This window comes from Glycine max, chromosome 12 (genome assembly GCF_000004515.6).
Source record: "Glycine max cultivar Williams 82 chromosome 12, Glycine_max_v4.0, whole genome shotgun sequence".
NCBI classification, from domain to species: Eukaryota; Viridiplantae; Streptophyta; class Magnoliopsida; order Fabales; family Fabaceae; genus Glycine; species Glycine max.
The window spans coordinates 18,055,682-18,080,459 of record NC_038248.2 but is presented as its reverse complement, the minus strand read 5'-3'; the positions used below and the strand labels follow the sequence as shown (position 1 = coordinate 18,080,459).

The window sequence follows — 24,778 nt, the reverse complement described above, 5'->3', positions numbered from 1 at the left end:
TTTACACTGTATTCCATAAATTAACGGTGTAAAAACAAATAAAATTTGGGGGACAAAAATCAAATATGACTCAAATGTGTGATACCAAAAACATACATAAGTCATTCCATCAATTGCATTGACAATCATGTCCTTGACAAAGCATTTTATTGTTCTTCCGTTTTCACATAATCCGTATATTATTTTTATTTCACTAAATTGAGTAATAATTAATACATCCTTTGTATTACATTTAATAAAAATCCCTTTCAAAATAAAGATTGAATTAGGTAAAAAGATTGAATGACAATGAAAATGTTAAATTTAAACTTTTGACGCTAAATTAGAAAATTTGATACTACAACAATAAAAAATGTTACAAGACTCGCGCCTAGCATGGGTTATATTGCTAGTTAATATTCTACTTTGATTTAAGGATTTTCAAAATATTTTTTGCATTCAATTTTTAGAGTATCATTAGCAAAGGTGCATAGCAAAAAACATTTTATATCAACTACGACCAAACATGGATACAAAAATTATTAGGACGATAAATATATAATTCAATATGTAGGTAGGAAATAAAGCTCGTTAATTTATCTATCTCCCACTCAACATTGAGGTAGTGACATCATTAACAGAAAAGGATGTATTAGAAGAAGATTCTCTTTCAGTTGGTATGTCATTGAGTAAGTAGCTAGGATTTTTTGGTAGAGGCAATGCATTCTCATTGCTCAATGATACAACCACAGATGCCATGTTTGATCTATCGTTAGGATGATGTTGCACACATAAGAGACCAATATGAATGCAACGCAACGCCTCATGTAGATTGTATGAGTCCTTCAAACTAGTGTCAATGAATTGCATTGGATTTCCCTCTTTCCACAGCCTCCATGCCTAAAATATTTTGAAACAATATATGGTTATCTATTGCTCCATTATATAAAAAGAAAATGAAGTTACGTCACTCACATGCCCAATAAGATTGTTGTAGTCGTTTGGATAGAAGAGCCTATTTTTCTTGCCACTAACTATCTCTAGCAATAATACACCAAAGCTAAACACATCGGATTTAATGGAAAATATCCCATCAAAGGCATATTCAGGTGCCATATAACCACTACAAGAAACCAGAAAAGATTTAATTTAACATTTGAGCAATGCGTAACAAGATTTTAGCATGAAAATAAGTTACTTACTATGTACCAACTACTCTGTTTGTTTTCCCTTCAATTTGATCACCTCCACACATTCGAGCCAAGCCAAAATCTGAAATTTTTGGATTCATTTCATTATCCAATAAAACATTACTTGCCTTAAGATCTCTGTGTATGATCCTTAGTCTTGAGTCTTGATGAAGATAAAGTAGTCCCCGAGCAATTCCATTTATAATGCAGAAACGCTTAGGCCAATCAAGCAGTTTACCTTGACTAGAATCTATCAAAATTCATTGTTATCTTATTTTAATCTTGCAATAACAAAAATGACAAAATGAAATCCAACATTGCATTAACAATTAGTGTTAGAGACACTAACCAAAAAGAAAGACGTCTAAGCTTTTGTTGGCCATATATTCGTATATGAGCAATTTCTCATCGTCTTGAATGCAGCAGCCAAGAACTTTAACAAGATTCCGATGTTGGAGTTCGGCACATAACATAACCTCATTCTTAAATTCTTTTAATCCTTGTCTAGATGTTCGTGAAAGCCTCTTAACAGCAACCTCTTGTCCATCTGGTAGTATTCCCTAAACACATAACATTTGTGCGAAAGAAAGTTAAACGTAGTGACTAAAAATTTTCAGGTGTTGTCATTTCTTATTTATCAGTAGTAAATTGCTCACATACCTTGTATACAGGCCCAAAACCACCCTCACCAAGCTTATTGTCATGTGAAAAATTATTTGTGGCATGTGCTATTGAGGCAAGGTCAAATAAAGGTAGCTCAAAATCTTCTTGTTGGCTTTTATTGTTCTTTCCTTCGATCCCGGTGATGATCTCTGTTTTGACCCAAACAATATGAATAAGCAAAATTATATTTCAACCCATACTAAGAAAGTCGGCTTTCGGGTGTTATTAATTTGAAAGTTATAGTTTGTATTCTATTCTTAATTGAGAGCCTTTTATTGAAAATTATGTTAGTCATTTGGGAGAAGGGGAAAATGGCAATATTTTCCATATAAAATATATATGAAGAGTACGATTGCACGATTTCCTTTGATTTCAAAATGGATGGACACGGCAATTGTGCTGAGTCTTTTTGTGGCCATTCTGAATATATTCATCAGCTTTTCCATGGAAATACTAAGGAAATCCTTTTGAAAAGACAATGTTATTGGGCGAGAAGGCTAACCTTTATTTTTATTTTTGTAGCTCCAGTAAATGAATATGAAAATTAATAGTATAGCAATTACAGAGGAGACCGTGCTTGCAATCACAACCACCTTTTTCTTTGAGCTATGTTTCTCGTCTTGATTTTGTTGAGCTTGACAGACAAAAAGAAATAAACAATCAATATAGGAAGTAAGTTGGGCATTGTGTAGAATTAAACATAACTTATGCATATAAGTCGTGTTTGGATAAATTTTTAAATAAACACATGAAGAAAAAGAAAATAAGAAGGTAAAATGAAAAATCATCCTGTTCTCTAAACTAAGATATTACGCGGTTAACTTTTATAGATTTCTCTCCTCTAACATCTCCAAAAATTAAAGTGCATACCTGTTTCAGACACTGCCAATCTAATATACAGATCTTGTCCAGCATTTGGCATCAGTCTTATATTTAACAGATCACTGAACCAAATGGCACAGCCACTACCTCCTCCCTTGATGTCTGAATTTGCATAAGCTGTACATGAGCAATTTTCCCAACATTTGTTTTTGCACTCATCTAGTGTCATACTTGCATTAACCCACGATCTTCTAGTGTCTGGTGCCTTCACGCTATTGAATTTATTAAAGCCATCCCTGCCCTTTTTCCTGCAGCTCCATGTTTGGTTGTGCACACACCCCTGATTCCAACTCATTTGGGTCCAATTTCGGGGCGATTTTGGCTTGAATCCATCCAAACACTTGCACGCCGGTACCTGACCAATGACACAAATCCCAAATGCGCCACAAGTATTATACTGGTCGCAGAAATCGGTTGGCAACTCTGAAGACACCCTCCACATTTGACTATCTATATTCCACAACAAGCGCTGACGAACATATTTTGTTTGATTAATAACAACTCTTGAAATCAACGACTTATCAATTAGGCTATATGTAATGTAAAATTCATCCTTGTTGGACACAATTGCGTAGTTTACATTTGAGTCAGATGACACGGAGGGGCTACCGCTGAATACAGTTCCATCCCATGGGCCACTTCCGTAGTATTGTGTTGTGCCCTTCCACATAACCACTTCAGGATTATTTGTATGTAAAATAGACAGTGTGAAGTCCCCTGGTGAAGGGTCATCCCAGTTTTTCCAAGCAGTTAGGACCCTATTGAGGCCTTTCTTCAAGTCCCATCCCAATTTCATTCCAGGTAGAAACGTGTCTGAGGGATAGTCAAAGCTCTGCCACAAGTAGTTTTCAGGATTCGTGTCTTTCTCGTCTCTTAGAACCAAGTTGCCTGAGTCTAACAACTGTGCTACGACAAGGGATGCTTTTGTTGTCGTGTTTGTTGACCAAATAACGGTGTTGTTTTGGTTGATAAGTACCAGGTAGCCCTTTGTGTTTATGCTCAATTTGCTGGAGTTGTCTTTGATTGGATTGTCGCGGTTCGCAACCCAAACCACGGTTCTGATTGGAATATTTTTGTACCAGATTCCTACATAGAGGTTCGGGGAACTACTACTACCCGGGGTGAAGAAACCCAACTCAAAGGTTCCATTGTTTGAAACCAAGGTCGTGTTATCTTCAAGGAACTCAGACTGGGTGATGGTATCTGTTGCGACTGCAAATTTAGAGAAGAGAGAAAGTAGTTTGCTTAGAAGGAGAATAGTAAGCATGGCCATTCTACACTAAAATCTGTTGCGACTACAAGCGTTGAAGTTTACAGTATGAAGTGCTCAGAGAATTTTCCAGCAGTTCAAAAATATAGGAGGAATCTATGAATCAGAAATTTTAAATATATCAAAATTTCCCACCTAACCAAGCCAATAAAATTACAATTTTATTTAAATACACTAAATATAGTCATGTTTAAAAGTTACATTACCATCGAGTTGTTAGTTTGAATAGAATTTGAATCAATGCATCTTAGAACACGATTTTGAACGAGTCTTAATTGAAAAGAAAAATTCTATTAGAGATAATTAACAATATTTTTGGACGGAGAATCCAAACAGTCAGCAAAGCTCATAGCCGTGGTAATTAGGCTGACTGTCCTAACACATCCTGATTCGCACTTAATTCTTCATGATGGATGTCGTGACCGTGACAATTTGAGTCATGATCGATCGTTACAATTCTGATTCTCATATTTGCACAGATAGCAAGAGTTATAGCCTTACATTTTTTGTCATGGCCATGAACAGCACATATCTTATTTTCTTATCTTTTGCACTTTTATTATAATTGGAGCTAAATCCACGTACATATGCCTAGCAGTTTAAATAGAATCCTTTAGGTTTTGTTTTAGACATTAACAGAGAAATCAACAAAAGGAATAAAGAGGAAAAGATTTATTTTTGTGCATTGACAGAACGATGATTACAACTTATATAGGAAAATGAATACAAAGAATGACCTAGAGGATAGGAAGGAATAACAGAAAATGAGAAAGCATATTCCTGTACTATTGTACTATTTACAGCTCATATATCCTAAGGTAAAACAGAAAAGAAATAGGTGCTGCATTATGTGATAAATACTGTATTATGTTGTGATTAGGTTAGGATTATGGTCTTCTTCTTTTAGCCCCCCACAAGTTGGAGGTAGGTAGATATCAGCTAGCTGCAGCTTGGATAGATTCATGGTGAAGAGGCGAGGTGAGAGGGCTTTGGTGAAAATGTCAGCCAATTGATTTGAAGAGGAAACAGGAAGCAGCCGCATAAGACCAATCTGGGATTTCTCTCTAACTAGATGACAATCAATATCCAAGTGCTTCGTCCGTTCATGAAAAACAAGGTTGGCAGCTATGTGAAGAGCGCTTTGGTTGTCACAGTAGAGGCTAGGTTGAGGTGAGCAAGGAACTTGCAAATCTCTAAGAAGAAAAGTGAGCCACTGCAGTTCACAGGTTGCAGAAGCTAGAGCGCGATATTCAGCTTTGGAAGAGGAACGTGAGACTGTGTTCTGTTTCTTTGTCTTCCATGAAACCAGTGAATTACCAATAAAAAAAGCAATAGCCAGTGATGGATCGCCTAGAATCTACACAAGTTGCCCAATCGGCATCACTAAAACCACGGATTTGGGTATTACAATTTCTGGGAAAGAGTAAGCCTTTGCCGGGACAACTTTTAAGGTAGCGAAGAACTTTGATAGCTGCATGGTGATGAGCTTTAGTGGGTTTGGACATAAATTGGCTCAATTGTTGCATAGCAAAGGCTATGTCAGGCCTAGTGCTAGTAAGGTAAATCAAGCGACCAACTAGTCTTCTATATGGCAGCGGATTAGGAAGGAGGCTAGAGGAATCAGCATGGAGTCGAAGAGTGCTATCCATAGGTGTAGAAGAGGGCTTGCAACCAAGCATCCCATAATCCTTGAGAAGGTCAAGACAATATTTTCTTTGACATAGTGAAATCCCTTGGCTTGAATGGGCCACTTCGATGCCCAAAAAATACTTCAATGTGCCGAGATCCTTGATGTGAAAATTAGAATGCAAAATCTTCTTGATGTTGGTGATTTCACAAGGAGAATTGCCAGTTAAAACAATGTCATCAACATATATAATGAGGGCAGTGAATTCAAAATGATGATTCTTAATGAAAAGGCTATGATCAGCATGAGCATGTCGATATCCATAAGTCAAGAGAAGGGAGGATAATTTCTCATACCATTTTCGGCTTGCCCGTTTCAAGCCATACAAGGATTTCCGAAGTTTGCAGCTCTAAGAGGGGCTACCAGGTAATCCAGACGGTATCATCATGTAAACGTCTTCAGACAGATCTCCATGTAGAAATGCGTTACTCACATCTAATTGTTGAATGGTCCAGTGGTTAATTGAAGCTAGAGCAAGCACCACACGAATGGTGGACATTTTGACCACAGGAGAAAAGGTTTCGAAGTAATCCACACCTTCAATTTGTGAAAACCCCTTTGCAACGAGACAGGCTTTGTGTCGTTCAATGCTGCCATCAGGCAATCTCTTGATTTTGTAGACCCATTTGCAGCCAATGGGACGAACACGAGGAGGGGTCTGAACAATATCCCAAAATATCCCAAGTCCGGTTCATCATCAAGACCTCAATTTCATGACTCATGGCTTCCCTCCAACATTGATGTTGAACGGCTTCTTGAAAGCTGGCGGGCTCAGACTCAGAGGACAGAGACATGATGTATCGATGATGAGAGGGAGATATCCTGTCATATGTGATGGAGGATTGAATGGGATAAGAGCACGTTGAAGTTGATTGAACATATTTGAGAGCTGGTAGATCACACTTGTAATCAGAGAGATAAGTGATGCAATCCTATCCCGCAAGGGCATTGGGTAGAAGACTCCAAGTAGATTGGGCTAGAGATCCAAGGGTAGGCCCTAGGGTTCTCATGAGCCTTAGGGTAGATTTCGAGCCCATGGGTTAAGTATGAGCCCGCTTATCTTTGTAAATATTAGAATAGGTTTTTCCTTCATTTGGGCCTTGTATTTTGGCCATTCTAGTAGTATAGGGTTTTAGCCTTGTATTTCGGGGCATTTTGAGTAGTCTTTGTAGTATGGACCTTTTTTTGTATTTTCATGGTTTTTGTCATGGGGGTGAGCTTAGCTATTATAGGGGGTGTGTAGCTAAGTTCTAGCTTCTCATCTCAAGGAGGTGAGCTTAGCTATTAGAAAGGTATGTGTAGCTAAGCTCTAGCTTCTTTAGGAATCTTCTTAAGGAAGCTTCTCAAGGAGGTGAGCTTAGTTATGAGAGAGGTGTGTGTAGCTAAGCTCTAGCTTCTCAAGGAAGTTTTCTCAAAGAAGCTTCTCAAGGAAGTTTTCTCAAGAAATCTTCTCAAGGAAGCTACCTAGTCTATAAATAGAAGCATGTGTAACACTTGTTGTAACTTTGATGAATGAGAGTCTTATGAGACATACTTCAAAGTTCCACTTCTCTCCCTCTTTTATTCCTTCAATTTCGTGCTCCCCCCTCTCTCTTTCTCTCCCTCTTTCTTTTCCTCCATTGAAGCATCCTCTCCAAGCTTCTTATCCAAGGCTCATCTTGGTGGTGAAGCTCCTTCTTCCATGGCTTATTCCTTAATGGATGGCGCCTCCTCTCACCTCCTTTCCTTTGTCTTCCGCTGCATCTCCATGGTGGAAAATCACCATTAAAGGACCCCATTGAAGCTCAAAGATCCAGCCTCCATAGAAGCTCCACAAGCAAGCTTCCATCAATAAGAGGGTGGTTGGCTTGGTCGATTTGAACGACGAAGTGGAGGAGGGTTCTCAGGTAGTGGCGAATTCGGTGATGGAGTAGGCAAAGATGAGGGAGAGGAGTAAGAGAATGTTGGTGTTTCTGGATGCATGAGTAGCGGTGAAAGGATGTTTGGAGAAGGAGGAAGAGGGTTTGGTTCATTGGAGATGGTGGATCTGTCTAGTTGAGTGGGAGTAGTGAGGTTAGGAAATGTGTCTTGGGCTATGAATGGTGCAGGTAGGATATCTATTTGTGGGCTTATAGTAATATTGTGTGGGCTGTCTTTGAGAAAAGGAAATTGCATTTCATGAAATAGAACATTTCTGGAAATAAAAATTTCTTTGTTGCTTGTATCAAGAACAACATACCCTTTTGTTCCATTTTCGTAACCCAAAAAGGCTCTCTTTCGAGATCTAGCATCAAATTTGTGTTGTGGAGTGTGTTTTGAAACAAAACATAAACAACCAAAGACCTTGAGCATAGAAAAATCAGGTTTTTGTTTATACAAAAGTTCAAAAGGTGTCTTGTTTAAAATGACAGGAGAAGGAACACGATTAATTAAGAAGACAACATGTTTAACGACATAAGACCAGAGATTACCAGGAATTTTGGATTGAAACATGAGGGCCCGAGCAACATTAAGAATGTGTTGATGTTTGCTTTCAACTCTCCCATTTTGTTGTGGTGTGTAAACACAACTAGTTTGATGAAGTATGCCCTTTGAAGAGAAAAAATTTCTTAGCAAAAATTCCGGTCCATTATCAGAGCGTATACACTTGATGGTTGTTTCAAATTGGTTTTCAACCAAAGCAACAAAATTTTCTATATGTGTTTTAACTTCAGCTTTTGTTTTCAACAAAACCATCCAAGTGTAACAACTGTAGTCATCAAGGATAGTTAAAAAATATTTGTGACCGTGAATAGAATGCTTGGAAAAAGGACCCCAAATATCCATATGAATTAATTCAAAAATTTTAAAACTACGTTTAGTACTAAGAGAATAGGGTAACTTTCTTTGTTTTGCTAAATGGCAAACATCACAAATTTCATTGAAATTGCTAGAAATGAAAGGGTATTCTTGATGTAAAATGTTAAGATGATTTCCAGATAAATGTCCTAATCTAAAATACCAAAGAGTAGAGTCATTGGTATGGTTGATGTTTGCATTGTTGATGGTGGAAGGTGAGTGTGAGGGTGATCCTATGTCTTCGATTTCCAAGTGATATAACCCTTTCTTTAATTTAGCCGAACCAATCATCTTCAATGTGTTCATTTCCTGTATTTTACAAGACATATTGGAGAAGATTATGGAGTAGTTAAGATTGGAAAGTAATTTAGAGATGGATAGAAGATTAAAAGAAAAAGCAGGAACATACAAGACATCATGAATGGCAAAACTTGATGAAAAGTAAATTGTTCCAGTAATGTGGGCTTCAACAAATTGTCCATTGGGTAGATTAATTTTTATTGGTTTTATTTTAGAATAAGTGTGAAAGTAATGCAAGCAACTAGTGATATGGTCCGTGGCCCCTGAATCTATAATCCAGGGTGTGTTATTTGTGCTAGGTGTGTGGGTGGTGTTGATAGAAAAAATAAATGAGGTACCACACAGATCAGAAACAGAGTTTGGGCTGGAGTGACTAATGTTTGCTCTAATGGGTATGTCATTTGTATTCGCACCACCAACTTGAGTCTTCTGGAGTAGAGCCATCAGTTGTTGGAATTGGGCCTGTGTGATGTTGGGACGGGGTATTGTAGCTGACCCATCCTTATGTGCTTCTCCATGTAGTGTTTGATTTCCTTCTCTTATAGTGTTGTTGACAGCGGCACCACCAGCGGCGCCACCTCTGAAAGTTCCAGTCTTGTTGGGAAGGTGAGGTCGGCTCGAGTATTTTGGGTGGCCAGGTGGATATCCAAATCTGGCGTAGCATATATCCATGGTGTGACCGTATCGCGTACAATGTTCACATTTAGGAATGGTGTTTCCTTGTTTCTGATAGCAAGCATCGCTGGTGTGGCCAAGGCGACCACAGTGGTCACATTTGCGGTTGGAAGAGTTCGATTTGCCTCCCCCTGACTGTGGGATGCCACGGCTTCGACTAGAGACGACGTTGGCAAACAGGTTAACATCGAGCGATGGTGAGATATTGGTGGAATGATGTTGTTCATGCTGAATAATCATGGAGAAAACCTTGTTGGCAGAAGGTAGGGGATCAAGAAGCAGAATCTGTGATCGGACCATGGCGAAGCGCTCATTGAGTCCTTTGAGAAATCGGATAATGAAATCCTGATGATGAAAATCTTTGGCTGAGCAAGTGCAAGGAGTCAAAGGACGGAAATTGTCTAATTCCTCCCACAAAGATTTGAGAGTAGTGTAGTAGTCGGTGACAGAAGTAGAACCTTGCTTGAGAGAGTAAATCTCTTCTTGTAACTCGGCAAAACGCAACAAGTCGCCTTGAGAGAACCTTTCGCGAAGATCAGTCCAAATGGCAGCAGCATTTTCGAAGAAAATGATGCTCTGGGCAATAGAGGGAGAAACAAAATGAATCAACCAAGACATAAGAAGCGTATTGCAACACTCCCAATAAGAAAATAGAGGGTTAGTTCTAGCCGAAATGGAGATTGTTCCAGTAAGGAAGCCCATTTTATTTTTGGATATCAAGGCCATCCGAATGGATCTAGACCATGATTGGTTGTTGTTCCCTGTAAGTGGTGGGGTAAAAATAACAGAGGTAGGGCTTTCACTGGGATGAATGTGAAATGGGCTAGAAGGTTGCTGGATGGGGTCGATAAAAGGAGGAGGGGGGGGGGGGGGTAGGAGTCTCCTCTTGATCAAAATCAGATCGAGTTGATAGACATGGAACCTTAAAAGGCTCTTGATACCATAACAGAGAAATCAACAAAAAGAATAAAGAGGAAAAGATTCATATATATTTTTGTGCATTGACAGAACCATGATTACAACTTATATAGGAAAAGGAATACAAAGAATGACCTAGAGGATAGGAAGGAATAACAGAAAATGAGAAAACATATTCATGTACTATTGTACTATTTACAGCTCATATATCCTAAGGTCTCATATATCCTAAGGTAAAACAAAAAAGAAATAGGTGATACATTATGTGATAAATACTGTATTATGTTGTGATTAGGTTAGGATTATGGTCTTCTTCTTTTGGACATCAAACCCTTGGAGCATAAAAAAGTTGATAAATATTTTGTATTAGCAGTATCATTACTCAAAAAAAGTTTAAATGTTACATTAAGAATATTTGATCTTGTCAATTATATATATATATATATATATATATATATATATATATATATATATATATATATATATATATATATATATATATATATATATATATATATATATATATATACTAACAATGACAAATTAAACTCATGAAATTATTAGTTTGGGTACATTGCTTTCGAAGGTCCGTGACACGTGTGAATTCTGATATCTTGATATTTGTATTAAATTGGTTGTTTGTACGTCTGGCAGGCAACAAGTTTTGTGTCATTAGTTTATGTTAGTGGTCCTATATCCAGTTGCAGTTTATTTATTTATTTTATATTAATAATTAATATGCGCGTTTGAATTGTTGCACTACATAATTATATTCTAAAGTTTTGTTCAAACTCTTCTTAGAATATTGACTTTAGATTTAAAAAGAAAATGAACATATAAGTAAACTAAATAAATAATAAACAAACGAGTGAAAATATTGTTAGCGAAATTGAGTCACATACATGTTAATAATATAATAAGGATTAACGTTGAAAGAACAATAAAATAATGATAAATAATTACTTTTATTTATGAATGTGTAATTGTCTGATAAATACATTCTTAAAAGATAAAAATATAAGATTTAATCTCGAAAGTATAAATAGTACGACAAATATATCCGACCAAAAACTTTGTTAACAAAATAACCTACGTAACACAAATGGACGAATTTGTCAATAAAATGATTGCTAATGTGACCATCTTTAATTGCCAACTTAGAGACATATTTGTGATATCATCTGACTTTTCATCTTCGCACTTTCTAAGAATATGAATGGGATAAATTGACATTTTGTCTCTAAATGTGTGATTCATTGACAATTGTGTCTTTGAAAGATGAAAATACGAAATTTAGTTCTCATAAGTGTAAAAACTGAGATAAATATTTTTGAATATTAACTTTTGTTCGTTATGGTTAATGAAATAGCTAAGATTCGAAGAAGTCAAATATGTGATATATTTATCTTTTAGGCTAATTTTGAAAATTTGTAATGATTGGTATACTGTTATAATATTTTATTTTGGTAAACTGGTACAATGTTTATCTAGAATCATTTATATTGTGACAAACAAATTATGGTTGATAACCAATATTATCGTTATTATTATATTTATTTTAAATTATGTTTGTCAATATATTTTTTAAGTGATTATTATTGTCGGTAAAAAATGGTAACAATTTATCCTAAAATTATATTTTACACTTAAATGAAACGATATTTTGGATCTAACACATTAGTCCAATAGGAAAATACTAATATTTAGATACAATAAAAAATTATTGACATTTTCGTCCAATAATAATAACTTATTAACATTTTTGGTCCAATGGAACACAGGATGTGAGTTATCACATTCTTAACTAATAGAGAGAATCAGAACAACATATATATACATATCATATAAATGAAATACAACTTTTACACAACTCATGTCATTCCACCACTTATCACGTAACATCACATCTCAACACTACACGTCTCACACATTTTCACATCTTTCATGCGCTTAAGGATCAAAACACAATATCACTTAACCAATCAATATCGATCAATACATAAGCGTTATGCAACAAATATACTAAGACTCAATCTTATATGCAATATGGTACCATGTCAGTGAAAAACCTTGTCGGACGCCTAGAAGTACATGACAAGACAGACCACACATTGGTAAATCAAGTCACTCTCACTAGGTAAAATCATAGGGAGACCAATGAGAGTCACTCTATTTTGCAAGAACGCTCCAACCATATGGGATTAGTATAGGCTTTAAGGAACATTCAAACCAAGTGTATTTACCCCCATGACCTACACTTCGAAGAGTCCGTCAGGGCCTTTCCCTCCTGATTCAAGTCCAACACAAAAAACATTTTAGCACGGAGATTGTATCTATGAACTATACAAAACACACTACTCCTTAATTATTCTCGAAATAATTTTAACTTGTCACGCCTCAAAGTTATTAAACCCGTCGGGTCCCTACAGTGGATCTCATCATAATACTCGTCGTGCATTAACTCATCACCCTTAAAGGGTCTTATAATCATGTGTTTGTACGATTCATAGCTTAATTCTCAATGCACACAACATCTCAATACACATGTAGAATCTCACAATTTAACACATATTGAACTCGTCACTTACACATAATTCATCACACTTCCATAATCCCAAGACAACACGTTATCACGCCTCATATACATGTCACACAATAATAATATTAATATATTATATTCATATGATTAAACCCCTCAAACAATTTCACATAATCTTATCAAAATCATAGGTAAAAAACATGAAAACACTAAGAGCACTCAGTTTTATCAACCAATTCTCATCAAGGCATCAATTGGTCTGTCAAACACAACAATCTCGTAATTATAATCATAAAGGAAGAATTACAATATAGTAAACATCTCAAAATAAATCTCAATTTGATCCTCTAAGGATCCCTACAAATGTTCATTCTAACCCCAATTGCGATAAACTCATCCCTTACCTCTATGTTGGCTCACGTGGTTCCCTAAGATGCCTCAAGTTTTTCCTCTGATTGCTCTGTTAGGGTTTTCAAGCGTTAGAGAGAAGGTCAAGGGATTAGAGCCTCCATTTTACTGTCTTCGTGCGAACCTTCCACATATGCCGTCGATATAGGCGAGCCGCCGATATGGCAGGGAAAACTAAGATGGACAATAGGCTCTGATATCATGTTAGATTTCATCTTAAAATCAATTGGCACTAAGTGAAGTTATCCGACAGATATATAAGCTGCACCCCAAGGATTGAGGCAGGCGATGTGAGACTTCCTAATAATTTAATTATAAAAATCTCATTATTTTCCTAAAATTTTATTTATTTTTAAATAAAATTATTTTTAATTTATTTTATGAAAAATGGAATGTTATATTGAGAATAGAAATGAGGGAGGACCCTAAACCAAAAATGCAAGACCCAAGCGAGACTTCATAGAAGATGGAAAATCCACCATGTTTATGTGCTACGAAGAACTATGAACACTAAACGAGATTCTACACTATCTATGATTGTGGTTTGGGTGTTGGTGTTCTAGCACCGTGAAAATCCACCGTGTTCCGGTGCTATGAAGAACTTCAAAACCTAAATGAGAGACTACATTGTCTACGATTGGGGTTTGGGCGCAGATGTTTGAATTTTAATATTAAAAAAATATATTGTAAACTTTTAAATTGTTGAGTGGAGAGTAGTGACGTGTGTAAAATTACACAGATGGTAACATTTGCGGTGGTTTTTTGAAACTGCCACAAATAAACGGCCAAAAAAACATTATTTTTTTATGGTGCATTATTACTAATGTTACTCTAGCAACGGAGTGCATTTTTTAAAATTCTTAAATATGTACGTTTGAAAATCCAAAAATTCTAACAGAAAAATTGTTAAATAAAATCGCATATGCAATTTAAATTAAAAATTTGATTTTTAATTTTAAAAAACCTCTACAAATTACGAATCCAAAATATTTACACTATATTCCACAAATTAACGGTGTAAAAACAAATAAAATTTGGGGGACAAAAATCAAATATGACTAAAATGTGTGACACCAAAAACATATATAAGTCATTCCATCAATTGCATTGAGAATCATGTCCTTGACAAAACATTTGATTGTTCTTCCGTTTTCACATAATCCATATATTATTTTTATTTCACTACATTGAGTAATGATTTATACATCCTTTGTATTACATTTAATAAAAATCCTTTTCAAAAGAAAGATTGGATTAGGTAAAGAGATTGAATGACAATGAAAATGTTAAATTTAAACTTTTGACGCTAAATTATAAAATTTGATACTACAACAATAAAAAATGTTACAAGACTCGCGCTTAGCATGGGCTATATTGCTAGTTAATATTCTACTTTGATTTAAGGATTTTCAAAATATTTTTTGCATTCAATTTTTAGAGTATCATTAGCAAAGGTCCATAGCAAAAAAATTTCAAATCAACTACGAAACATGGATACAAAAATTATTAGGACGATAAATATATAATTCAATATGTAGGTAGGAAATAGAGCTAGTTAATTTGTCTATCTCCCACTCAACATTGAGGTAGTGACATCATTAACAGAAAGGGATGTATTAGAAGAAGATTCTCTTTCAGTTGGTATGTCATTGAGTAGGTAGCTTGGATTCTTTGGTAGAGGCAATGCATTCTCGTTGCTCAATGATACAACCACAGATGCCATGTTTGGTCTATCGTTAGGATGATGTTGCACACATAAGAGACCAATATGAATGCAACGCAACGCCTCATGTAGATTGTATGAGTCCTTCAAACTAGTGTCAATGAATTGCATTGGTTTTCCCTCTTTCGACAGCCTCCATGCCTAAAATATTTTGAAACAATATATGATTATCTATTGCTCCATTATATAAAAAGAAAATGAAGTTACGTCACTCACATGCCCAATAAGATTGTTGTAGTCGTTTGGAGAGAAGAGCCTATTTTTCTTGCCACTTACTATCTCTAGCAATAATACACCAAAGCTAAACACATCGGATTTAATGGAAAATATTCCATCAAAGGCATATTCAGGTGCCATATAACCACTACATGAAACCAGAAAAGATTTAATTTAACATTTGAGAAATGCGTAACAAGATTTTAGCATGAAAATAAGTTACTTACTATGTACCAACTACTCTGCTTGTTTTCCCTTCAATTTGATCACCTCCACACATTCGAGCCAAGCCAAAATCTGAAATTTTTGGATTCATTTCATTATCCAATAAAACATTACTTGCCTTAAGATCTCTGTGTATGATCCTTAGTCTTGAGTCTTGATGAAGATAAAGTAGTCCCCGAGCAATTCCATTTATAATGCAGAAACGCTTAGGCCAATCAAGCAGTTTACCTTGACTAGAATCTATCAAATTTCGTTGTTATCTTCTTTTAATCTTGCAATAACAAAAAAGGACAAAATGAAATCCAACATTCCATTAACAATTAGAGTTAGAGACACTAACCAAAAAGAAAGACGTCTAAGCTTTTGTTGGCCATATATTCGTATATGAGCAATTTCTCATCGTCTTGAATGCAGCAGCCAAGTACTTTAACAAGATTCCGATGTTGGAGTTCGGCACATAACATAACCTCATTCTTAAATTCTTTTAATCCTTGTCTAGATGTTTCGGAAAGCCTCTTAACAGCAACCTCTTGTCCATATGGTAGTATTCCCTGAACACACAACATTTGTTCGAATGAAAGCTAAATGTAGTGAGTAAAAATTTTCAGGTGTTGTCATTTCTTAATTATCAGTAGTAGATTGCTCACATACCTTGTATACAGGCCCAAAACCACCTTCACCAAGCTTATTGTCATTTGAGAAGTTATTTGTGGCATGTGCTATTGAGGCAAGGTCAAATAAAGGTAGCTCAAAATCTTCTTGTTGGCTTTTATTGTTCTTTCCTTCGATTCCAGTGATGATCTCTGTTTTGACCCACACAATATGAATGAGCAAAATTGTAAGTCTTTATGTAGCCATTTTGAATATATGCATCAGGTTTTCCATGGAAATACTATGGAAATCCTTATGAAAAGAAAATGTTATTGGGCGAAGGCTAACCTTTATTTTTATTTTTGTAGCTCCAGTAAATGAATATGAAAATTAATAGTATAGCAATTACAGAGGAGACCGTGCTTGCAATCACAACCACCTTTTTCTTTGAACTATGTTTGGCCTCTTGATATTGTTGAGCTTGACAGAGCAAAAGAAATAAATAATCAACATAAGAAGTAAATTGGGCATTATGTAGAATTAAACATAACTTATTCATATAAGTCGTGTTTGGATAAATTTTTAAATAAACACTTAAAGAAAAAAAAATAAGAAGGTAAAATTAAAAAATCATCCTGTTCTCTAAACTAAAATAACTTATGCAGTTAACTTTTATAGATTTCTCTCCTCTAACATCTCCAAAATTTAAAGTGCATACCTGTTTCAGACATTGCCAATCTAATATACAGATCTTGCCCAGCATTTGGCATCAGTCTTATATCTAACAAATCACTGAACCAAATGGCACAGCCACTACCTCCTCCCTTGATGTCTGAATTTGCATAAGCTGTACATGAGCAATTTTCCCAACATTTGTTTTTGCACTCATCAAGTGTCATATTTGCATTAACCCACGATCTTCTAGTGTCTGGTACCTTCACGTTACTGAATTTGTTAAAGCCATCCCTGCCCTTTTTCCTGCAGCTCCATGTTTGGTTGTGCACACACCCCTGATTCCAACTCATTTGGGTCCAATTTCGGGGCGATTTTGGCTTGAATCCATCTAAACACTTGCACGCCGGTGCCTGACCAATGACACAAATCCCAAATGCGCCACAAATATTATACTGGTCGCAGAAATCGGTTGGCAACTCTGAAGACACCCTCCACGTTTGACTATCTATATTCCATGCCAAGCGCTGACGAGCATATCGTGTTTGATTCATAACAACTCTTGAAATCAACGACTTATCGATCAAGCTATATGTAATGTAAAATTCATCCTTGTTGGACACAATTGTGTAGTTTGTATTTGAGTCAGATGACACAGAGGGGATACCGCTGAATCCAATTCCATCCCATGGGCCACTTCTGTAGTATTGTGTTGTGCCCTTCCACATAACCTCTTCAGGATTATTGGTATGTAAAGTAGACCGTGTGAAGTCCCCTGGTGAAGGGTCATCCCAGTTTTTCCAAGCAGTTAGGAACCAATTGAGGCCTTTCTTCAAGTCCCATCCCAATTTCATTCCAGGTAGAAACGTGTCTGAGGGATAGTCAAAGCTCTGCCACAAGTAGTTTTCAGGATTCGTGTCTTTCTCGTCTCTTAGAACCAAGTTGCCTGAGTCTAACAACTGTGCTACGACAAGGGATGCTTTTGCTGTGGTGTTTGTTGACCAAATAACGGTGTTGTTTTGGTTGACAAGTACCAGGTTGCCCTGTGTGTTTATGCTCAATTTGCTGGAGTTGTCTTTGATTGGATTGTCGCGGTTCGCAACCCAAACCAGGGTTCTGATTGGAATATTTTTGTACCAGATTCCTACATAGCGGTTCGGGGAACTACTACTACCCGGGGTAAAGAAACCCAACTCAAAGGTTCCATTGTTTGAAACCAAGGTCGTGTTATCTTCAAGGAACTCAGACTGGGTGATGGTATCTGTTGCGACTGCAAATTTAGAGAAGAGAGAAAGTAGTTTGCTTAGAAGGAGAATAGTAAGCATGGCCATTCTATACTAAAATCTGTCGCGACCTCAAGCGATGAAGTTTACAGTATGAAGTGCTCAGAGAATTTTCCAGAAGTATATCAAAATTTCTCACCTAACCAAGCCAATAAAATTACAATTTTATTTAAATTCACTAAATAAAGTCATGTTTAAAAGTTACATTATCATCAAGTTGTTAGTTTGAATAGAATTTGAATCAATGCATCTTAGAACACGATTTTGAATGAGTCTTAAAATATGACTGAAAAGAAAAATTCTATTAGAGATAATTAACCAAATTTTTGGACGGAGAATCCAAACAGTCAGCAAAGCTCATAGCCGTGTTAATTAGGCTGACGGTCCTAGCACATCCTGATTCGCACTTAATTCTTCATGATGGATGTCGTGACAGTGACAATTTGAGTCATGATCGTTAGAATTCTGATTCTCATATTTGCACAGATAGCAAGAGTTATAGCCTTACATTTTTTGTCATGGCCATGAACAGCACATACCTTATTTTCTTATCTTTTGCATTTTTATTATAATTGGAGCTAAATCCATATATGCCTAGCAGTTTAAATAGAACCCTTTAGGTTTTGTTTTAGACATATCAAACCCTTGGAGCATAAAAAAGTTGATACATATTTTGTATTAGCAGTATGATTACTCAAAAAAAGTTTAAATGTTACATTAAGAATATCTTTTTTATTTACTTTGATTTTGTCATATATATATATATATATATATATATATATATATATATATATATATATATATATATATATATATATATATATATATACTAACAAGGACAAATTAAACTCATGAAATTATTAGTTTGGGTACATTTTGCTTTCGAAGTCCGTGACACGTATGAATTCTGATATCTTGATATTTGTATTAAATTGGTTGTTTGTACATCTGGCAGGCAACAAGTTTTGTGTAATTAGTTTATGTTAGTGGTCCTATATCCAGTTGCAGTTTATTTATTTATTGTATATTAATAATTAATATGCGCGTTTGAATTGTTGCACTACATAATTATATTCTAAAGTTTTGTTCAAACTCTTCTTAGAATATTGACTTTAGATTTAAAAAGAAAATGACATATAAGTAAACTAAATAAATAATAAACAAACTAGTGAAAATTTAGTCAGCGAAATTGAGTCACATCCACGTTAATAATATAATAAGGATTAATGTTGAAAGAACAATAAAATAAGAATAAATAGTCACTTTTATCTTTGTATGCTTGAAAGATAAAAATATAAAATTTAGTTTTGAAAGTATAAAAATTACGACTAATATATCTGACCATTAACTTTCGTTCATCACTGTTAATAAAATAGCCTACATGACACAAATGGATGAATTTGTCAATAAAATGATTGCTAACGTGACCATTTCTAATTGCCAACATACGGACATATTTGTGATATTATATTTTGTTGACTTTTTATCTTCTCACTCTCTAGGAATGTGAATGCGATAAATTGACATTTTTTTTCTCTAAATGTGTAATTTGCTTATAATTGCGTCGCTGAAAGATTAAAATACAAAATTTAGTTCCCAAAAGTATAAAAACTAAGACAAATATTTCTCATTATTAACTTATTTTGGTTACCGTTAATGAAATAACCAAGATTCGAAGAAGTCAAATATGTGATATATTTATCTTTTAGGCTAATTTGGAAAATTTTGTAATGATTGATATACCGTTATAATGTTTTATTTTGGTAAACTGGTACAATGTTTATCTTGAATCATTTCTATTGTGACAAACAAATTATGGTTAATAACCAATATTATCGTTATTATTATGTTTATTTTAAATTATGTTTGCCAATATATTTTTTAAGTGATTATTGTAATGGTATGCTTGTAACCGTAAAAAGTAGTAACAATTTATTCTAAAATTAAATTTTACCCTTAAATGGAACGAGATTTCGGATCTAACACATTAGTCCAATAGAAAGATACTGATGTTTAGGTCCAATAAAAAATTATTGACATTTTCGTCCAATAATCATAACTTATTAACATTTTTGGTCCAATGGAACGCATTGACATTTAGGTAAAAAAAATTACTCACATTTTTCTCCAATTAAAAAATATTGATATTTTTGTCTAACAAAAAATTACTGGCATTTACGTCCAAAAATTATATCTTACTGACATTTTTGTCCAATCCAGTCAGCATGACCACATTGATAATCATTTTAGTGACAAATTCGTCATTCTATGTCACGTAAACTATTTTATTAACGATGATGGATGGAAGTTAACAGTAAGATATATTTGTCATACTTTTTATACTTTTGAAGACTAAATTTTGTATTTTCATCTTTACGAAAGAATGTATTTTTATAGTGAATTAAACATTAAGGGGGAACAAAAATGTCTATTTAATCATGAAATAATCTAAACTAGTGTGGAAGTAGAAAGTGGATTGAAACAGGTAATGTGGGTATACTGGCTTGTTCTATGGGCTCGGCCATTGAAAGAAATTGCAATTAGCAAGAATCATAAGAAAGTTGTCTTGCCCAATTTTTTTCAACCAAATCGAGATTATTTTTTTAATTTTAATCTTATTTTTTAAAAGACATGAATATATTTTTAATCTGAAATAAATATTTGAATTTTTTACTTGTTTTCTAATAAATTATTATTTTACGTTGAGTTCCTAATAAAACAATTTTATTTTTGATCATCGACACTTATTTCTAATTCTCGATGAATTCATAAATTTTGTATTTGTTCCTTGATAATTTTTTTATTTGTTATTATTAGTTGAGACTAAAAGAAATTTTTTTAATTTATCAAGGATTAAAACAAAATAACAAGTACTGAAAACATAAGTATTGTTTTATTAGACTCATGGTAAAACAAAATTTTATTAAGGAGCAAACACAAAAATCAAATTGCCGCAATGAATCTCACTTAGCTGCCATGATTGGCGCTTAGCGTCATGGACCTCAATTATGGCTGTAAGGAATTGTGCTTGGCGACAATAGGTCACGCTTAGCCATGGATAAGCTGTCGCTTAGCGATCAGGCTGAAGCTTAGCTGAATTCAAATCGAATTTAAGTTAGCTTAGCTCAACCTTGGCCAGCTTAGCGGACCAAATCAACCTCAAATGCAAGGGTTGGGCGCTAAGCGCTTGAGACTCGCAGCTTAGCGCATGAACAAAGATGCTCTTAGCGAAAGGACTGTTTTTCAGAAAATATTTTTCTAAGTTATTTTTCAGTCCTTTTTCCAAGAAATTGAAACCTTTATGTTTAACATCCAAAGATTGGATGATATACTCCTATGTACAGACTATATAGCAAGTTCCAAATGATTTAAATGCATGAAAACAAAGATAACAAAATTTAAAAATTGGGTTGCCTCCCAGGAAGCGCTTCTTTAACATCATTAGCTTGACGCATAACTTATTACCTTCAAGGTGGCATGAAAGTCACAAAGAACACATCTTCCTTGAAGTTTCGCCTTTTAGCTAGAAATTCCATGAACTTCATATAATCTGGAAGGACGTTCCAAATCATTTCAAGAAAGGTGTTAGTTATTAAAGAAAGCGTGGCACTTAAGGTTTTCTCATGCTCTCCTTGCCTTCCTTTCTTGTCAATCAGTTGATGAGGAAGGTTATTGCTTTGGAGAATATTTCCTTGTTGGTTTTCTACTATTGAGTACTTCTCCCATTGTTGTTGTGTATGTTCCTTATTTTTCTCCTCATCTTTTTCTCTTAACTCATGCTCTTTTATAGGGCTTTTCTCTTGAGCTTTAACCTCTACAAAGGATTTTTCTAGTCTAGACATAAATTGAGTTACTGCTTCTGCCAGCTCACCAACCTGGATTTCTACACTTTGGAGTGCTTGTTGAGTTGATTTAGTTGTTTCCATGAATTACATCAACAATTTATCCAGATTGGATCCTCGTTCTGCTTCATTTTGATAGTAAGGTTGTAACTTTGGTTCCCCATGAAAGTTTTCTATTAAGTAGCTCTTACCAAATTGAATTTCATGATTTTTCATTGAATTTTGATTAGCTTTTGAGCTGGCATGGTATGCCATGAATTCCTCAAACACACTTTCAAGTTTAGGAGTTCTTTCTTCTTCATATTGATCGTAAGGACTTAATTCATGTTCCCACTCTTGATCGTGTGCCATCAAGATATTCATTCTACTCTTTAAAAAGCTCTCAATCTCATGGAACTAAATCATCTGCAAAAGATTTACTATGCATACAAAGCACTAAAAAGAGCAGCAGTCACCAAGTCAAGAGAAAAAAAAAGCAAACATAAACATAAACAAAAATTCACAAAAACAATAAAAGAATAACAAATAAAGAATAGACACCTAAAAATGAGCTAACCTCCCAAATAAAAAGAAGTTCCCCGGCAACGGTGCCAAGAACTTGTTCGGCTTCCAGCAAGTGCACCGGATCGCACAAGTAATATAAAACGGTAAGAACCGAGTATCGAACACTCGGGGAACTTGTGTTATTTGGAAGCTATTTTAGCAAATAGGCGTTTAGTGTGTAAAAGTAAGTGTGAATATGAACAAGTGTATAAATTATCCGTGCAAAAAGAAAGAAAATCACGCGAGAGAAATGATGTGTAAAAACAAGTAGAGAACACATTGGTCTTCCTAATAGGTGCCTGATGCTAAAAAGGTATTCTCTATCTAACAATGCTCATGTGTTCTTATGGTGTCTCCTGAGATACTAAACCCCGATTCCTCATGATAGTTTAGCCTAATCCTGATCAAGTATCATCCGCAGATTCCTCTTGTAAGACTAAACTCAACCAGGACCGCATTAAGACACACATACTCAACTAACTTATCACACCCCGATTCCTCGTGAAAGCACGACAACTCAACCCTCACTACTACAAAAAGAAGTTTTAACATCGGCTTATTAACGTTAGTTTTGGACAAAACCGATGTTAAGTTAAACGCGGTGGCATATTTGTAAATAAAGTATCATTCTTAACATCAGTTTTCCAAAAAACCGATGTTAATGCATACACGTTAACATCGGTTTTTCAAAAACTGATGTTAACTAATGATGTTAACATCGGTTTTCCAAAAAACCGATGTTAATGCATACACATTAACATCTACATCGTCCAAAAGCATCTATAGTTGAAAGGTACATCGCAAAAGAAGCCGTTGAATTTTGTTTAGAGTACATTGAAAAGGCTAAACGTGTTGGCCTTCCTGAGTCTCGCCATGACGATAGAGTGGGCGGTAAGGGTTCAAGAGGACTGCATGTTATCACTCCAAGTGTAGAAGATTTGTTACAAGCTCACTTGTATGTGTTGAACAACAGTAATGAAGTTTTTCCATACATAGTTCAGCATGAAGGTTTAGTCAAACAAAGTAATCCAAAAATGTCAAAGAACTAGGTCTTGAAAAATCATAACAAGACTTTCTCTGATTGGTTTAAAGATACAATCTTTGCTGACGAAAATGCTTCTGAAACATTAAGAAAGCTAGCTCATGGGCCTAAAAGAAATGTTATAACTTGGCAAGGATACGACCTAAACAAGTATTCCTTTTACACAAAAGCACAAGACGATAAAAGTACAATGCAAAACAGCGGGGTCACCCTAAGGGCTGAATCTCAACACTTTGCAAGTGTCCATGATGACAATCCCTGTGTAGCTTCAATCCCTTACTTTGGCTTCATTGATGAAATATGGGAGCTTAACTATGTCAAATTTACTGTTTGTTTTTTCAAATGTAAGTGGGTTAACAACAACATCGGTGTGCGGACTGATGATGTAGGATTTACGTTGGTAGACCTAAAGAAACTAGCTTACCAGAATGACCCTTTCATCATGGCAGAACAAGCTAAGCAAGTATTTTATGTGCAAGACCCTTGTGATGAAAGGTGGTCTGTGGTTCTACACGGGAAAACAATTGTTGTTAATGTAGAAGATGATGATTCATACATGGACACTTATGTTAGTCCTTTGTCTACACAAATGACTTCTAACAGCGTCGAAGAAGAAGAAGCTGATGACATTCATGCTAATCGTAATGATCATGATGAAGTAGAATTAATTAACATCGTTTAACGTAATTTTCTAATATAGTATTTCATTTCGGTACATTCATTTACATAACCCATACTGTGTTTTTTGATAATATTTACTAACTCAACTTTTTCTCTTTAAAGGACCATGGCTACTTCACCTGCCTCGCCTCCTCCACCTCTTCCTCCTCCTCCTGCAGACGCATCAGTGTCTCCATCTACGTTGAAGGGGACACGCAAGGTGACACGGCTACGATCATTGGCCACTAGACCACCTGGGGCAGAAAGACTTGTGGTCAACGTCGATCCTGCTATCGACAAGGCCGACGGTCCCTACAAGAAGAAATTAAGAACATATTTGGGGATTGTCGCTCGTGATAAGGTCGACGTGACATATGACACCTGGAAGGAAGTCCAAGGATTTGATATGGGAGGATATTCAGGTATTTGAGTTATCTTCGTTGATTTTCTTTAGTAGCCTTAATTTGTTATTTACTTACAATAAAACCTAATTTATTGTTTGTCAGGCGGAATTTGAAATCCCTGAAGCTTCTAATAGTAGGACAAAGAAGAAAATTCTTCAGACTGTCGGCGAGCGCTGGAGGCAGTTTAAATCTGACTTGACTAGGAAATGGGCACTTGCAGCCGACAAGGACGGTGTGGACGACATTGTC

General features: G+C 35.3%; 2 protein-coding genes across 4 annotated transcripts; both read right to left on the bottom strand.

The window, feature by feature from the left end:
• Window positions 1–471: 471 nt before the first annotated feature.
• Window positions 472–4,075, bottom strand: LOC100812200 (G-type lectin S-receptor-like serine/threonine-protein kinase At4g27290). Its single transcript, XM_026124624.2, has 7 exons — window positions 2,703–4,075; window positions 2,335–2,466; window positions 1,830–1,981; window positions 1,519–1,729; window positions 1,182–1,419; window positions 955–1,102; window positions 472–879 (listed from the first exon to the last, which is right to left on the bottom strand). The coding sequence occupies exons 1-7, from the start codon at window positions 3,985–3,987 to the stop codon at window positions 580–582; spliced, it is 2,466 nt and encodes an 821-aa protein (XP_025980409.1). The 5' UTR covers window positions 3,988–4,075; the 3' UTR covers window positions 472–579.
• Window positions 4,076–14,726: 10,651 nt separating this feature from the next.
• On the bottom strand, window positions 14,727–18,600 carry LOC112998545 (G-type lectin S-receptor-like serine/threonine-protein kinase At4g27290). Of its 3 annotated transcripts, XM_041007187.1 has the most exons (8): window positions 18,358–18,596; window positions 16,802–18,025; window positions 16,432–16,563; window positions 16,144–16,295; window positions 15,833–16,043; window positions 15,495–15,732; window positions 15,268–15,415; window positions 14,727–15,192 (listed from the first exon to the last, which is right to left on the bottom strand). In XM_041007187.1, the coding sequence occupies exons 2-8, from the start codon at window positions 17,607–17,609 to the stop codon at window positions 14,893–14,895; spliced, it is 1,989 nt and encodes a 662-aa protein (XP_040863121.1). In that variant the 5' UTR covers window positions 17,610–18,025; window positions 18,358–18,596; the 3' UTR covers window positions 14,727–14,892. The 3 variants fall into 3 exon arrangements, with proteins under 3 accessions (XP_040863121.1, XP_025980408.1, XP_025980407.1); XM_026124623.2 differs by having other exon boundaries at window positions 15,495–15,564; window positions 16,802–18,600; XM_026124622.2 differs by having other exon boundaries at window positions 16,802–18,599.
• Between the last annotated feature and the right edge of the window lie 6,178 nt (window positions 18,601–24,778).